This window comes from Lepidochelys kempii, chromosome 3 (assembly GCF_965140265.1).
Source record: "Lepidochelys kempii isolate rLepKem1 chromosome 3, rLepKem1.hap2, whole genome shotgun sequence".
Taxonomy (NCBI): Eukaryota; Metazoa; Chordata; order Testudines; family Cheloniidae; genus Lepidochelys; species Lepidochelys kempii.
In genome coordinates, this window is record NC_133258.1 from 131,363,490 (window position 1) to 131,380,187 (window position 16,698).

General features: G+C 45.5%; 1 protein-coding gene across 5 annotated transcripts in view; it reads right to left on the minus strand.

Annotated features, from left to right (window-relative positions):
• Positions 1–7,735, minus strand: part of EGLN1 (egl-9 family hypoxia inducible factor 1) — a 47,636-nt gene extending 39,901 nt beyond the window's left edge. For 2 of the 5 annotated variants that reach the window (XR_012158147.1, XM_073338069.1), the window contains exon 1: positions 6,394–7,733. Coding sequence is in view for 3 of the 5 variants with exons in the window: in XM_073338069.1 (XP_073194170.1) it covers positions 6,394–7,269 (876 nt within the window). In the remaining 2 variants the exon portion in view is untranslated. Of the gene's footprint in view, positions 1–6,393 lie in introns of all 5 variants that reach the window. The other 3 variants (XR_012158146.1, XM_073338067.1, XM_073338070.1) reach the window with 3 other exon arrangements.
• Positions 7,736–16,698: the final 8,963 nt, after the last annotated feature.

Here is a 16,698-nt window from a genome sequence, read left to right on the forward strand (position 1 = left end):
CCTAATGTAAATAAACTCTTGTTTAAGTTTAAGTCATTTTAGTTTGCACAGCTAATTATCAAATTAAGGCAAACAAGTGCATCTGTTAGGCATCTACACTGGTTTAAAGTAGATTTTAAAAATAAATTTAAACTGACTTAATTAAACTAAGCCTACTAAGTAGTGTAAGAAATATTTTTTAGGTGATGTCCACAAAGCCACACTCCCTGCAATGTAAAAAAAGTACAACAGATGAGTATTGCATTTAATTGTAACACATCACTTATATTAAATAAAACTTTAAAAAAAAACTTAACTTACTACACCTCTTGATTTTGTTCTATAGTCTTTTCCCTTCCTGGGCTGCACTTCCCTTTTTTTATTTTCCCTGTAATAGATCATAAATCTCTCTCTTCCTGCGTCATCAATGTCCGTCTCTTTTTCTCTGTCCCTCCACTTGCTTATGTTCTCTACCACCTCTATATTTCCTTTCTTCTCCTCCCTCTCCCAAAATATCAGTCTACCCTCCCTAACAGACCCGACCTCTCATTCCTCAGGCTAGTAGATGTTGGGTAAACATTTCAAGGCCCAGCTACTACTTCTTTTCTTACACTTAAGGCTTGTCTACACTGGCAATTTACAGCACTGCAACTTTCTCGCTCAGGGATGTGAAAAACACCCCCTTGAGCGCAAGTTTCAGTGCTGTAAAGCACCAGTGTAGACAGTGCACCAGTGCTAGAAGCCGTGCTCCCACTGCTGCTAGCTACGCCTCTCATGGAGATGGATTTTTTAAGAGCACTGCGAGAGCTCTCCCCCAGCGCTGTGCCATAACCACACAAGGCATGTTAAAGCGCTGCCACAGCAGCGCTTTAGCATTGCCAGTGTAGACTAGCCCTTACTAAATAGCCTCCTAGTGGTAATGACCCCCCCCAACCACTATATAAGCCTTGATTGAATCTGAACTGATGATCTTGTGAATGGTCATGTCTCAACTGCTTAGTGAGTATGGAAAGCAACTGCTTTCAGTACGGAAATCAATTACTTAAATGTTTGGATGTTTTTCAATAGTATTAGCCATTAAAATGGCATTTTGTCCTTTCATCAGCAATCCACTCACTTCTGTAAAGGTACCCAGCTATTAGCTAAAGCAGAGAGTTTTTGCTTTTGCATCTCTAGAAAAAAGAAGGTAGAAGATTGAGAAAGGTGTAAAATATTACAGATGTTTTCAACCAATGAAACATTTATGAAACTCAACATAATTCCTACCCTTTTATTACAGCAGGCTATGGACTGGAGTCATTTATGATTCATTTCTTCTCCTAACAGAACAAGTTTGTTTACAGGGCTTGGACCAGTGCTGGTCAAAGATTCAATAAAAATGCTGTGGTAACTTCTGTGCCAATATTCACCCTCTCCACACCCTCAACAACAACAAAAATCATCAGTTTTCTAGTCGCAAGTACAAAAGGCCAGACGAGATTTTACTGAATCAGGTTATAAGGACTGTTTTGACTAGGTGTCTAAACATCAAGGTTAGAGTCAGAAAAATGTAGAGAAAACTGCTGAAAGACAAGTACACGCATGCTTTTTTTTTTTTTTTTTAACCAACATAAGAAAATACCTTCACTATTGAAGAGACAATTCTGAAGGCCAACTTTTAGTTTTGTATTTCAAAATTTTTTACAAAAATCCTATTTAGGGACATCACTTAATAGAACTACTTAGAGTACTTGTGCTACGGGAGTATACTGCACCAGACCTTGCTAGTAAAGCAGGGCATTCTTGTCCTGCCAGAGCAAAGCCCAACTCTAAAACGATCCCTGTAGCCCAGGGTATTTTATGCTGATTTACCTACTATGCTGTTAAAGTACTTCGTTATGATACACATTATAAGGCTTCTTTTATGTTCTCCATACACCCATACTAAGCAATCCAAAATATTACAGACACAAATATAAAAAACAGAATGTTTGGAAGGCAAGACTGCAACTGTCCCTATAACAAGCGAATTGTACTTAATACAGTAAAAAAATATGCAAGCTATAGCGTGGCAAAGTGCATTATACCAGATACCCATGTATGTTGGGGCTTACACAAAGCTGGATCAGTAGGTATAGCTGGGAATCAAGCATAATCACACTTCTAGTGTGCCATTGTTTGTTTAAAAAAAGAAAAGCAGTTTTTGCTACCAAAAAAAGCACACATTTGGTGTAAGGACTGTTCAGAACAGGGCTTGAAAATTTACTAGACTACAGAGTACCCAGAACTAAGCCTGGTAACCAGAGGTCAAAATGAAAGGTGCCCCACCAGCAAGGCCAAATGGCAGTTCCCTTAGCTCTCTGATCTGCCAGGAATGTGGATGCTCAGATTCTTAACATATTGCAATTCCCTCAACCCTGGGACAAAAAGAAGGGGGGAGGAAGGAAGAGACTCATTTTTCATAACAGTTTTATGTAACAGTTGTATAATAAATGTGGAGCCTTCTTTCCCTCCTCCTACCAAGCAGCCAGTGGTTGGAATTGTGTAAGAAGTCTCCACTACTCTACCCCTCCCCCATGCTTTACTTTTTGGGTTCTCCTCTGCATTTATTACACTGCTGCTGGCTCTGTATTTATTACATTGCTGCTGGCGCACAGCCAGTCCCCCTGCTGTTCATGGGTCTCAATCATCCTCACATCTTCTCCTCTTTGTCTCTGTCCTATCCACCTTGTGTGTGTTCCATCTCTACTATTTTCCTCCCCAGAACTGTACTACTCAATCAGGTGATCCTGATTAGCATAGTGAAACTACTCTTGCCAGACAGAGAAAGCACTCTGAAGGAGTGGCACAAGTGCAATTCTGTACAGTTAATGGAGGCTGAGGTACGAAGAAATAAATATTAGTTTTCATAGCACTCCTAGTCCCTGTTAGCTGTGGGAGTAAGTGAATAAACTTGGTTCAGAAATATACCTGTTCTCTCCTCTTGTCTATCCCTTAACCCACTCAAGAGAACGATTCTTGTCAATCCACTGACTTCCACTTTGTCCCTGCTGAAGTTGCTGAGGAAGTAAGTTTACCCCCAGCAGCACAAGCATTAGCCTCTACTATAAGGAGAGCAAGGGAAAAAGAGGGGAGAGAAAAGCAACCTCTCTCTAACCCCTATATCTCTTGGAGGGATCTTGTCCATAATACATCCCCAGAGATGTCAGAAGGTATAGATTGCATCCAAGTAGGACTAACCACATTCCATCAGTCTTATTCTTACTCCATTTAGAACTAACTGCAGGAAGGAATTCTCTCCTGCCCATGTACATCATTTCACAATGAGCCAGGTAGTTTCTGCTGTGGAGGTGTAACCACCTCTGAAGCAACAGGTATTGGCCACTGCCAGAAGCTGGTAGGAACCAGACTAAATGAACCAGTAGTTTGATGCTGCATGGCAACTCCAATAACCCTTCCTCTAAGCCCCAGTCTTGCTATTTACAACACACTACCCATCTACCGTAAATTGCAGGACTGGGGTGAAGAGAGTTGTCACTTTGGATGGGCTATTACCAGCAGGAGAGTGAGTTTGGGGGGGGGGGGTGTGGAGAGTAAGAAAACCTGGATTTGTGCTGGAAATGGCCCAACTTGATGATCACTTTAGATAAGCTATTACCAGCAGGACAGTGGAGTGGGAGGAGGTATTGTTTCATGATCTCTGTGTGTATATAATGTCTGCTGCAGTTTCCACGGTATGCATCCGATGAAGTGAGCTGTAGCTCACGAAAGCTCATGCTCAAATAAATTAGTTAGTCTCTTCGGTGCCACAAGTACTCCTTTTCTTTTTAGGGCTGGGGTCTGAATTACAAAAAGGCAGAGGCTATGGATAATGCAGGATTACCATTCAAATAGTATTACTCCAATTTCAGATCTAACTGCGACAGATTTTAAGAGGCTGTTTTGTAATATTTTAACTTTGAGGATTGTTTGAGGGGAATACTTACTTGAAGGATGAACTGGCTAACAAATCCCACGCTATGGAGTTACACAAGAAACCCACATAATCACAGTATGTCAGCCAGCAGTTTCCAATGTAATAACCTTTCAAATTAAGTGTGAGGACACCAAGGTACACAAACAAAATTCCACACATACTCTCCATCAGCCAGGAAATTATTTAATTTACTAAATCCAAAAGAAGTCTGGGGCTACCCCACTTCCAGTTTCTCCCTCTCCCCCATAGCTTCCTACTAGCTGATGCTCTGCAGCAACAAGAGTCTGTCACAGTGCAACAAGACACACATTGCTTTTTAGCAGTTCACACTAACATTCTTATGTTGCAACAGAAGTAGCAAGTTGTCAGAGATTTAGGTGAAAATGATGTTTCAACTTTTTTGCAAATGTTTAAAATGTTTGATATTTTTTCTTATTACTAGTCCTTTATTAAACTTAGAGATGTCTTATACAGTATTCTGTAAAGGCTGTGATTTTTTTTCCTTTAAGAACCCAAAGAAAACAGTTGCAAGTCAGGATGACTATGACAAGAAACTTTGAATTCCATGGTAAGAGGGCTAGTGTCTCAACCAAAACAAAAAAAAAAAACACTAAGGAAGATATGAATGTACTCATTTTTGGCAAAACTGGCAAGGAAAACGTCTCACAAACAATCACACCTTTCCTCTCCTTACCACTTACATTTTACAGTAGATTATAAAAACAGCACTTCATGATGACTCCACTACAGGTGAACAAGTTACAAACTTTTTTTTAAAAAAAAAAACCTGGATACTTACCCAAAAATTTCTATTTTGTTGTATTCGTAAGTGTGCCAAATATTGTAACCTGACATATTATAGTCACTTTAAGCCATAGTCTCATATCTGGCAGTTTTATGCAAACACTTATCTACAGCACTTTTTGTATTACTACACCAATCCAACTCATGGTAATTTAATAACTAATTTACATACATGCTAAAACTTCCACTGCCAAGAGCATATTCATAAGCAAATACCCAGTAAGTAATGCTAGAAGTATTCATAACAAGAATTACTATTTTAGAATTTATAATTGCTTCAGTTTATGAGAAACTGATCAAACACTGTTGTAGCATGAGATCTCCAAAGTGATCAAATTACTTAATATCTAAGGGGAGCACTACAGACAGTGACCATCACATTCCAAATTTTCAGGGGCCACCAGTTCAAACAGAATTTAAAGGAGGATCATTTTCACCCTTGTGTAGAGTGTGCAGCAGATACAGTATAACTTCAGACTTGTCTTTTACTCATGAAGAAAAGGAAAAAACTCAATTAAAACTGCATCATTTTCAAAACTATTTTCCCACCTGTACTATATGAGTTTTCTGCCACATTCAGAACAAAAAACTGCCCTGCATATAAGAGGATAGAGAAGAGGAAAATTAGAACTAACAAGTCCTGTAGCAACCTTGACATTCATGTATAGTTACAGACCTGCCTCATCTCTCTCATGCAAAGAGAGAGCTCTATTTGAAGCTGTGTTTCTGAAGCGGTGTTTCACAAACAAGGATTGTGCTGCATGAGTTTAGACATTTAATACCATATTAGTTTTGCAACGGGAGGTAGCATTCATGAAAGCATGCCCACTGACTGTCCTAGAAATGGAAGTCAGCCACAGAACAGGCACAGCACTGACAGCAGCAATCACTGTTGTATGCAGCATAGTTTTAGCCATGTGGCTCCCAGGATATTAGACTCACAAGTTGGGTGAGGTATCTTTTTTTTTTTCCCTACATTTCAAGCCACACAAAGCTCTTCTTCAGGTCTGATTTTTCCCAGAGCTCTGTGTGGCTCAAAAGCTTCTCTCTCTAACCAACAGAAGTTGGTCCAATAAAAAATATTACCTCACTCACCAGCAATACACATTACTCCACCCTGACTTTAGGGACAACCCTCTAGGAATGAGAAGCTATTTGGTTTCCAGGACTATCCAATCCTTGGCCCCTGCCAAGCCTATGCTTACACTTAAAATGAAAATTTGAGAGAGTTTTAAACAGGGTTAGACAACACAGCAGTTAAAACGCTGTCCATGCAATCCTACTGTTGCTATTTCCAGCACAGTTTCTTTGGTGCTGCACAGGGACAAAATTGACTAAGATTCTCAATATTGGCATCAGGGGAGCTCGCCTGTCGGTGGCGTTTTTGACAAGAGGAAACAGGACTACACTATTTTATTTTTCAGCTCTCACTTGAATTGCCCCTTCAGCGTGTGGCAGAAGGGCCGCGAGAGGCGATGATCTAACGCATTAACCAGGGAGCTGCTTGGCCTCAGAGGAGCTGCTAGAAAGGGGGATGCGCGCAAGAGGAGGAAATGGGCGAGGAGAGAAGCCCCAGGTACTGGGGAGCTGGGGGTCGAGGCCGAGCCGCAAGTGTGTGCGCGCGAGACGGGGTGGGGGGAAGGAGGGTCACTCACTTTCGTCCTGCCGTTGATTTTGTAGTTGCCCAGCTTGCCATTGCAATGGCGGATGAGATCGTCCATGCTGTTCATGAGGCGTCCGATAGTCTGGCAGCCGGGCTCCTTGCCCTCCACCCAGGTGATCTTGTCCCCGCGGATGTCCTTGGAGGAGTCGCTCTTCTGGCTGACCAGCTGCCCGTCGGTGAAGCGGCCGGTGTGGTGCAAGGCCCGCACCTCCCGGGCGATGCGCCCACCCACCTCCTTGCCCAGGAACTCGTCCACCACGCAAATGCCGTGCTTGTTCATGCAGGGCACGATGTACTCCAAGGCCAGCCGCTGCGGCACCAGCGATTTGGTCTGCCCGTTCGGCCGCAGCGCGCCCCCGCCGGCCCCGGCCTGGCCCCCGCCCGGGTACAGGTTGGATTTGTCCCGGTAGACGAGCCCCGCCTCCCCGGCCGGAGCCGCCGCCTCCTCCTCGGCGGGGGCCGCCGCCTCAGATAGCGCAGCAGCGGCAGCGGGAACATGGTTGTTGGTCAGAGGCGCCGCAGCTTCCTCCTCAGCGCCGGGGCCCGCGCCCAGCGGCACCTTCTTAGCCCCGGCTCCCTCCTCCCTGCAGCCGCCGCCGCCGCCTGCTCCCGCGGCAGCCCCAGCGTGGTGCTCGGCAGCGCCCCCTGTCGCCGCCGCGCCGCCACCGCTGCGGCAGATGAGCTTGTGCTTCTTCCAGTCCTGGCGCTGGTGCTCCTTGCTGCAGTAGAAGGAGCTGCGGCAGCGGCCGCACCGCAGCAGGTTCTCCATCTTCCCGCACAGCTCGCAGTACTGCCGGTCCCGCTCGCTGCCGCCGCCGCCGCCGCCGCCCTGGCCGGCCCCGCTGCCCACGCCGCTGTCATTGGCCATGGCGCCGCCCGCCCCTGGTGCTCCGGGGGCTCGTGGCGGGCAGCAGCGCTCAGGCGGACCGCGCTGGGAGGGAGCCTGGGAGGGCGGGTAGGTCTTACTGCATCATGGCCGTCCCTGCTTCGCGGCGGCCTCCGCTCGCCTGCCTGCCTCCCTCCCTCCCGCGACGAAGCCCGGGCCTCCTCCTGGGTGGGGAGCGGGCAGCCGCGGGAGCCGAGGCCGCTCTGATCTCCCCGGGGGGCTCAGGCTCGCCACCGCCTCATCGCTGCCCCGGCGAGGGAAGCAGCTGGGAGTGCCGGGGCCGCGGCCTCTCCCCTCTGCGCCGGGAACTAGGGTCTCCTCCTCTTCCCGGTGCGGGTCGGCGTCTCCTCCCTTCGCCTCGCCGCTGCCTGAGTCGGAGGGGGGGGGGGGGGTTGCAGGGACAAGGAGGAGGCGCCACTATCTCTGCCCGCTTTGCACGTACGCCACTTCCAGCCAGCTAGCGCGGCCGGGGCGGGGCCGCAGAGGAGGGGGGAGTGCGGGCCAGCTCAGCACTGCTGCAGCGTTGGGGGTGGGGCTGTGACACCCCTCCTGAGGGGTGGTTTTAGTTCGTCAGCCACCTAAAGGCCGTGATTTGTTTGTATTAGGGCAGATGGGGTGGATTTTGCCCTCAGTCACTTTAAGCAGCCCTGCCAGGACATGAGTAGACACCCCTTTGCTCTCTCTCCCAAGCCCAGTTGGAGCTGAGGCCAAACCAAAACCTTGGAACCAAGCACCCACATTTTACAAAATTATGTTCTGATCTCAGTTCCCCCTCCCCACTCCTCTGTGCTTTGCGCTGCTGTCTGCTAAATGAACTGCAGTTATTTATCTAATAGCAGCCATGTGCTCAGTGCTGTACAAACATAAGAAGTGATATGTCTGGTACATAGTAGAACATGACTTGTAGTCCCAAATTCTGCCACTGATCTACGGAATGGCCTTAGACAAGTCACTTAAAGGGAAACTGAGCTTTAGTTCACACTTTTGTCTGAAAATTATTTACTTACTATAGTTATAAGACCTAACGTTACTATAATGGAAAGGTTAGCAAAATTGTTTGTGCATTTGACAACACTTTCTGAATAGTCAATTACACTATGGTTTCTCATGTACATAGTTCCCCCTCTTGTTCGTTTGTCTAGCTATTCATTTATTTTGGGTGGAGGGGGGTGTTTTGCAGAGCAACAGTGGAGAGAACCTCCCCCCCCCTTTTTTTTTCCTCAAAAGAAAGACAATTTGGTTGTTAAATGACAACAGGTACCAGGGGATAGAAACTACTTTTTAAAAAATTAGATTACAGATTAATGGCATCCCTTTAATTTCTTGGTGTCTCAGTAACCTCATCCGTAAGAGAGCTAATAATACATATCCACATTAATAAAGTGCACCAGACTCCTGCACTGAAAAGCGATAAACATAAATAGGGTCCTACCAAATTCACGGTCCATTTTGGTCAATTTCATTGTCATAGGATTTTAAAAATTGTAAATTTCATTATTTCAGCTATTTAAATCTGAAATGTCATGGTGTAACTGTAGGGGTCCTGACCCCAAAAGGAGTTGTGTGAGGGTCGCAAGGTTACTGGGGGTGGGGGGTTGTGATACTGGTACCCTTATTTCTGTGCCGCTGCTGGTGGCGGTGCTGCCTTCAGAGCTGGGCAGCTGGAGGGTGGCGGCTGCTGGCCAGGAACCCAGTTCTGAAGGCAGAGCCACCACCAGCAGCAGTGCAGACGTAAGGATGGTATGGCAAGATATTGCCACCCTTACCTGTATGATGCTGCCTGGAGAGCTGGGCCCTCAGTCAGCAGTCACCACTCTCTGGCCGCCCAGCTCTGAAGGCAGCGCAGAAGTAAGAATGGCAATACCCCCAGTAAAATAACCTTGTGACCCCTCTGCAACTCCCTTTTGGGTCAGGATCCCCAGTTTAAGAAATGCTGGTCTCCCCCATGAAATCTGTTCTTCTGTGTGCTTTTACCCAATGCTATACAGATTTCATGGGGGTAGACCAGACTTCACGATCCATGATGTGTTTTTCATGCCCATGAATTTGGTCGGGCCCTACACATAAGTACAAAATATTATAAAATGACACCAGCAAGAAAAGGATTTAGATCAACAGCATAGATGTTTTGAGATAGGGAGAGCAAATCAAAGATGACATCTGCATTCTGGGCTTTAGTGACAGGGATGGTTCCTAGTGGTGTTATTGACACTGATGGAGAAAGGAGGAAGTGGAGAGGGCAGACCAGGAGATCAATTTTTGCCATTTCAAGCTGATGTTGTAAAAGTCAAAAGATGTCAGCTAAATGGACCAAGATGTAGGTATAGTTGGAAATAGGCCAGCCAGGGCGGCTGATCTAGTAAGTAGCCTAGGACTTGAGAGACCTGGGTTTGAGTCTCTGCTGTGCAGAGCTGTCCCATCCATAGGACAGACTGGAGCAACCGCCCTGCGCTTTGGGGGGCCCTGCGCTTCGGGACACGGGGTCCAGGGCTGCCTGGAGAGTTAGCAGGGGGTCTGCCACCGGCAGCAGCAAGCAATCTGGCCCCACCCTGCCCCGCTGGCTCCCGGCATCACTCAGGGGAGGGGACAGAATCCAGAAAGAGGCGGGGCTGGGGTTTGGGGAAAGGGGTAGAATGGGGGTGGGGAGGGGGCAGAGCAGAGGCGGGGGGTTGGGTGAGGGGTTGGAGTGGGGGCAAGGTCAGAGCAAGGTGGGAAGAGGCAGGGCAGAGGCTTGTGAGAAGGGATGGAGTGGGGGCAGGGCCTGTGGCGAGCGGGAGTTGTCCTGGGCCCTGCACCCCGCTAGGGATGGCGCTGCTGCTGTGCCATTAACCTTAAGCAAGTCATTTAGGGTGGGATTCACAAAGATGTTTAGGCACCTAACTCCCACTGATTTCAATGGTAGTTAGGTGCCTAAATACTTTTGTGAATTCCACCTTTATCCTCTCTGTGCCTCCATTCCCTATCTGTAAAATGGAGATAATAGTACTTCCCTACTTCAAAGGGGCGCTATGAGGATTAAGATTATGAGGCAGTCAGATACTATGGTAATGCAGGCCATATAGGTAACTAATACACATAGGAAAGGTAGCTCTGAGAGTTATTGGCATAGAAATGGTGGTTAGAGGAATGTTAGCAGATGGAGTCACCTAAATAAAGGATGTAAAGAGAGGACAGAAGTGTGCCAAGTGTGGGATACTCCCAGAAAGTGGGAGGAGGGAGGTTTGAATAAATTAGTAGAGAGTCAGAAGGAGAATGAAAAGAGGACAGGATCATGAAAGCACAAAGGACAAGATCTCAAGGGGAGTATGACCAATGGTGTCTAAGGCAGCAAATAGAGTAAAGGCCCTGAGATTTGGCCACGAGGTTATTGAAGATCTTGGTGTTTGAGAGGGGTGGGAACCAGATTGGAGGAAATCAAGAACACAGTTGTAGGAGAAGAACTTGAGGCCATGCTTGCGTATAGGACTTTTAATGGGTTTAAAGATGAAGGGAGATGAGGAGGTAGTTGGGAAGGGAGGTGGGTCAAAATGGGTTTTTTAAGACCATCATATAAAGTGGGAAGATGTTATAACCTGGGTTTTCATACTTCACCTGCCCCTGAGAGATGTTCTTTAACTACAAGCAGAGAAAACTGAATTTCTGAAACGTTGGGCCTGATTCTCCCCTCATTGGATTTAAGTCAAGAATGACTCAGTTGAATTCAGTGGCTTTACAATGTTGTAAAACTGGCACAAGTGACAGGAGAATCAGGCCCATTAGTTTCTGAACTTTAAGAAATGATTGTAATGATGCTATATTCTGCCAGAGAAAAACTCTAGTGCTAAAGGCGAATGCAGTTGTTGCCTTCTGCTTCAACAAATATAACTCACTTTATCTAGGAATGAAGCTGAAGGCCACAGAAACTACAGTTCTTGCAATGCGCAACAGCTCATCTCTTAAGCAAGAAAAAGCACCACATTTATCTCTGGGGTAACTAGTAATACTCATTAAGCCAGGGACCAATTTGGCTCTAAGAGGCCACCAGTGCCTCACACAGTCCGCTGGCTCCACCACATTTGTTAAGGGATACAGTTCAAGGTCCTGGTCGTGATTTTTAAGGTTCTTAATTATCTACAACTCCCCCCAAAACAGTACTACAAAGAAACACTAAAGCTGACAGAGTCAAGCTTCATACTTGTAAAGGCTCAGGTATTTTTCATGACTATGCAACTCATTACAAGGGGAAATTACTTGAGCACAAGCCCTAATGTGTTTAGAACACAAAACAAAACTGCTTAATAAAAATCTTCCTGCAATTACAAAAGCTGAAGAAAGAATGTGAGAGAACTGAATGAAAATAAATGTATTATTTATATTGCTATAATGCACCCAATGTGCTAAGTGCTTTCCCAACTTATAAAAAGAAAAGGAGTACTTGTGGCACCTTAGCTACTAACCAATTTATTTCCTTTTCTTTTTGCGAATACAGACTAACACGGCTGCTACTCTGAAACGTCCCAACTTATAAAGACCCTGTTTTTGCCCCAACGAGCTTGTTGTCTGAAACAATGGATGGAAACGATGGGGGAAAGGGATACAATATACAAGCATAGTGTCCAAGGTGATGGTTGGCACAAATTAAAAAATCAGCATTTTTGTGGAGGGTTTAGTTTAGTTTTTGTTTTTCATAAATTATTCCCCCACTACTCTGTTACCTAACAACTATTAGGTGGCTAATTTCTTGTAGCTATCACAACAGAAGTCAGTCTTGAAAAGAGATTTGAAAGATGATAGGATAGTAGTCAGATGTATCATCTTGGGGGAAATACAAACAAAAGATAAAAAACAAGTAAACAACTTGTCGTGGGCAGGGTCTTTTAGCATAAATTTAATGCAAGTTAAAAAATTTTTTAATACTTTAGATTCTAATGTGATGGGATTGTTAGAAATACCTAAAATGGGTAGATGGTTGGGCCATCGGGGTCCAGGGCAGGTTCAGGATCTAGTAATAATAACTTAGCATTTATATAGTGCGGTATACATTTAACATTATGAAGACACTATAAAATGCTACTGGATGTAGAGGCTACATAGGTATCCAGAAAGAAAGTTCAAAGCCTCTGGGAGGTAGATCAATAAGTATTATCCCTATTTTATAGATGGGGAAGTGGAGACAAAAGGTTAAGTCACTGTTCAAGAAAAAACATGGAACAAATCAACCTTTTAAAAAATTAATAAAAGATCCCAAAACCCTACTCCAAGCATAATTTTTACCCGGAGTATGTCTACACTGAAAATGCTACAGTAGCAAAGCTGCTGCTGTAGCGCTTCCGTGTGGACGCTACGTACTCCGACAGGAGTGGTTCTACCATCAGCATAAGTAATCCACCTCTCCTAGAAGCGGTAGCTAGGTTGATGGAAAAACTCTTCCTATTGTCCTAGCACTGTATACATGCGGGGATAGGTCAGCACAGCTATGTCTCTCAGGGGTGCTGATTTTTCATGCTCCGGAGAGGCAAAGCTATGGTGATGTAAGTAAGTTCCCAGTGTAGACCAGGCCCCAGAAAAGGCAGAAGTGTCAAACACGCCATGAAGTCCAGTAGGAGTTTTGCTATTGCTATTGGTTTTGCACAGAAGATGCTCAGATACTATGGTGACGGGAGGCAATATAAAATCCTAACATAAATTAGATAGATAAAAGACACAGGTAATTGACAAAGCCAAGATTAGAATTCTGGATTCCCCAATTCCAAGACTTGTTCTCATTCCTCCAGACCGCACTGACTTCTATCTCTCAGCTAGACTGGTTTCATTCTGCTAAAAGAGTTAAATCACTGACATAAACAGTGGCAATTTTCAAGCTTGCTTTTTATCCTAAGGAGTGAACTCCAGTGTGTTTGCAGCTCTTCCAGGTAAAACTAAAGGATTGTTTGTCTGAATTTCATTCTCTGTTAAGCTTACATCCTTTCTAATCAGGACATAATGTACAAAGTACAACCACAAGTCTATGCAAGTGCTCTTTTGATGACTGCATGTTGTTGTCCTCAGGTATTCAAAGGGTATAGTGCAGTTTGTTCATTCAGTAATACCTACCTACTCCTTCCTTTCTGCAAAGCTAGAAAATGTTCTTACACAGAAGTTTATCAACAACACTTTGGGTTGCTTTTTTAAAATTAAGAAAAGTCAGCTTAATAATCATAATGCTCTTATGTCTTCTTACTTTGTACAGAAAATCATAGAGAATCTTATCCAGTGAGTTTGAGATGCTTCAATTCCCTTTGAGGTGAATAGGAATTCATGGAGCTCAGCAACTTTCAGGATCAGGTTCATAGTTCTCAAAAATACAGAGGGTCTGCTTCTCCACTGTCTTGCACCTTGTGTATGCAAGGAGTGTGCAAAATGGTACCAAATCAGAATGATAGCATTTCATAACCACTTTTTACAGGTGTAAATTACTACACAAGATTCAAGATAACGGAGAATCAGACACAAAATCTAGTTAAGAATTCAAAATGCCTTGGGCCAAATTCTGCCCTTGAGGGCATGACACATAGGATTTGAACTTGGTTCTGTAGGATTCATGGGTGCACCTACACTCCAACCCCTCATGCAGCAGTCTGCTAACATGGGTTTGCCTAGGACCCATGATGCCCAGCTCCAGTTTGAGGCTCAGTCCAATTGGGAGAGTCCCATTAGCCCTACTTAAGCCAGTAGCAGGAAGGAAGCTGTCCGAATCACTGGGCCTCTCCCTGTTCTGGACTGCGTGCCTTGTGCATCCCACTCCCATGGCTTGATTTCCTGGTATTTTGACCCAGTGTGACTTTTGGTATCTGATTTGTGGTTCTGATTTCCAGCTTGTCTCCTGCCTCTGACCCCCTGGTATCCTGACCCGGCTTGACTCCGGTTCCTGACTCATGGTTCTCATCTCAAGTGTATCTCCCTACACCCCCCACCCTCTAGTGGGGGTGTATACCCCCCCCTGAATTTCCCCAACACCCCCCCCAGTGGTTAACTAGTTACATGCAGTGTGGCAATTTAGTCATTGGTTGGAAATTTGAATTGAAATTGAAACATTAATACACACCTTAGAAGCAGATACAGTGTATGATAAAATACTTGTACCTGAAAAAGTATAATAGGTTTGAAAAGTATGAACAAAGACTAGCTTCTTCACACAGATATTGTTTTTTCTGACAATGTTGACGCATTCGTTTCGGCAATGTTGGCCAACCTTATAATTTCAAATAATGATTTTTAAGCAAGGTCTGAATGAGCTCTCTGCTGCCAGCTAGTGATGAGCCAGGGGTTGGAGGAATGCTTTAGGACCAGGCTATATTTACATCAACTTACCTACTCTGTCTAGGTATCCAGCAGACAGAGCTGTGCTGCCCAAATGATCAATTTTGGCTGGTGTTGGGTTATAAATCACTTTAGTATTGAATGTGGCGGTCATGAAATGTTATCCTTATTGTATGAGTAAAGGGCAGCAGAACTATACTTAGCCTACCTGATTGAGGCGGTCACCCTCAGTGCTTAATTTTTGCCAGGGCTGAGCCCCGGCACCTCTAGACTTGGCAGTTCATAGCCCTGGGACCTCTGGGCTTGCCACATCACTTATGAAAGTAAAAAATTTTCTTGAGCCCCAACACATCTTTCATTACAAATTAAGCACTGGTCACTCTCAACTGAACTGCACTCGCTAAGTAAGGGGTTTGGTTGGCAGATCCCAGTGGATTGGGAGGGTGACAGGGGTTTCACTTAGTGGTGTGGGCTGTGCTGACCCCGCTGACTCTTGACTCCTGTCTTATGAGTGTGGATTCTGGCTCTCACTACTAAGTCTGGCTGCCCATGACCTGGTCATGACTGCTCATTTGGACTACAATAACCCTGCAGGACAGAGCCCAGTGTAAGAAGGATGGACCCAGCAGCATCACTACACCCACCATAACCATTGGATTCACTCAAATGGGCCATCTTCCTCCAGGCAGATAATCAAGTGCTGTAGGTCCAAGTTGCACAGCTGATTGGGAAAACCAGCAGCTGCAGGAACAAGTGAGGCAGCTCAGTGCTGAGACTACAATCCTGTGAACACAGACTACAGTGCCTTGCCCCAAACAGGGGTCTGCAATATCCTTGCCTGAAGAGTTTGACAGGAACTGCAGGCAGTTCTGGGGCTTCATGAACCAATACCGCCTTCAGTTTCTGATGTGTCTCAAAATCTGTGCCTCTGATCAGTTCAAGGTGGCCTTGGTAGTTAGCCTGCTGACAGTCAATACATTAGACTATGTCTCACCCCAGCTGGAAGGCTATAGCCCAGTACTGTAGAACTGAGATGCCTTTCTCCAGTCGATATTAACCATCTTTGATAACCCACACTGAGCCTGAATGGCCAATGCCACCCTGAGGAGACAGGCACAGTGGCCTCCTATAGGCACACTTCTGCTGCTGGCCCATGTAGAGATTCCTACGGGCCTAGACACACTTGTGGATCTTGCTGCTGTGATTGGCTGCGAGAACAAAGAGAGGAGAAAATAGGTTCCATGCAGTCCTTCTACCATGACCTCACCTGTATCACCTGCTCCTATGCAAGCCAATCTGGTTTATCAGTGGCTCACTCCTGAAGAAAAAGAACAGTGCCATCAGCACCCTTGTGCTTCTACTGCAGCGAACCTGGCCAGGCTGTTTTGGCCTACCTAATATGAACACTAAAGACCTTGGAAAAACAATCTGGTCCAGGCATGGTGGGGGTGGAACCAACCTGGTGCTTGAGAAAATAGAATTTCCCTGTACTGTAGTCCTCATTGAGACACACCCTGAGCCCCACCTAGGAGCTGGTGTCTATCCAGCAGTGCATCTTGGGGGGGGGCCCTGACAGATTCCCCACCAACAAACCCACATCAATTCGGGAACAATGGACAATTTTATGGATGCAGCTACAGCTCAGGCCCTACAGATTCCCCTGCAACACAAAGCCAAGATTGACATGGTTGAAACTATTGATGGCTCCTCATTGTCTTTGGGTCTGGTTATGGAGGAGACTGTCTCCCTGGTGGTCATTATTCAGGGACACAGAAATAATACAGTTTGGTGTGATCTGTTCCCTGCATTTTCTCTGGATCCTTGGCATCTCCTGGCTAGCCCTTCATGATCCCCTCATTCACTGAGAAGAACAGAAGGCCACTTGCCCATCAGAATTATGCCAATCTCTAGAAACCCCATCTCAGCCCTAGAAGGCCATTTCCCTAGTCTTTATGGTGGACCTACCAGAATCCCCACAGGGAAAACTGCCCAGGTCTGGATAAATAATGTGATCCATCTTCATGGCTTTCTAGATCATGCAACCTCTGACTAGGGGCCCCAGTTTGCTGCCCACTTCTGGTATGACACCCTACATCTATTAGGGTTCCATGTACACCTGTCTTCTGCCTACCA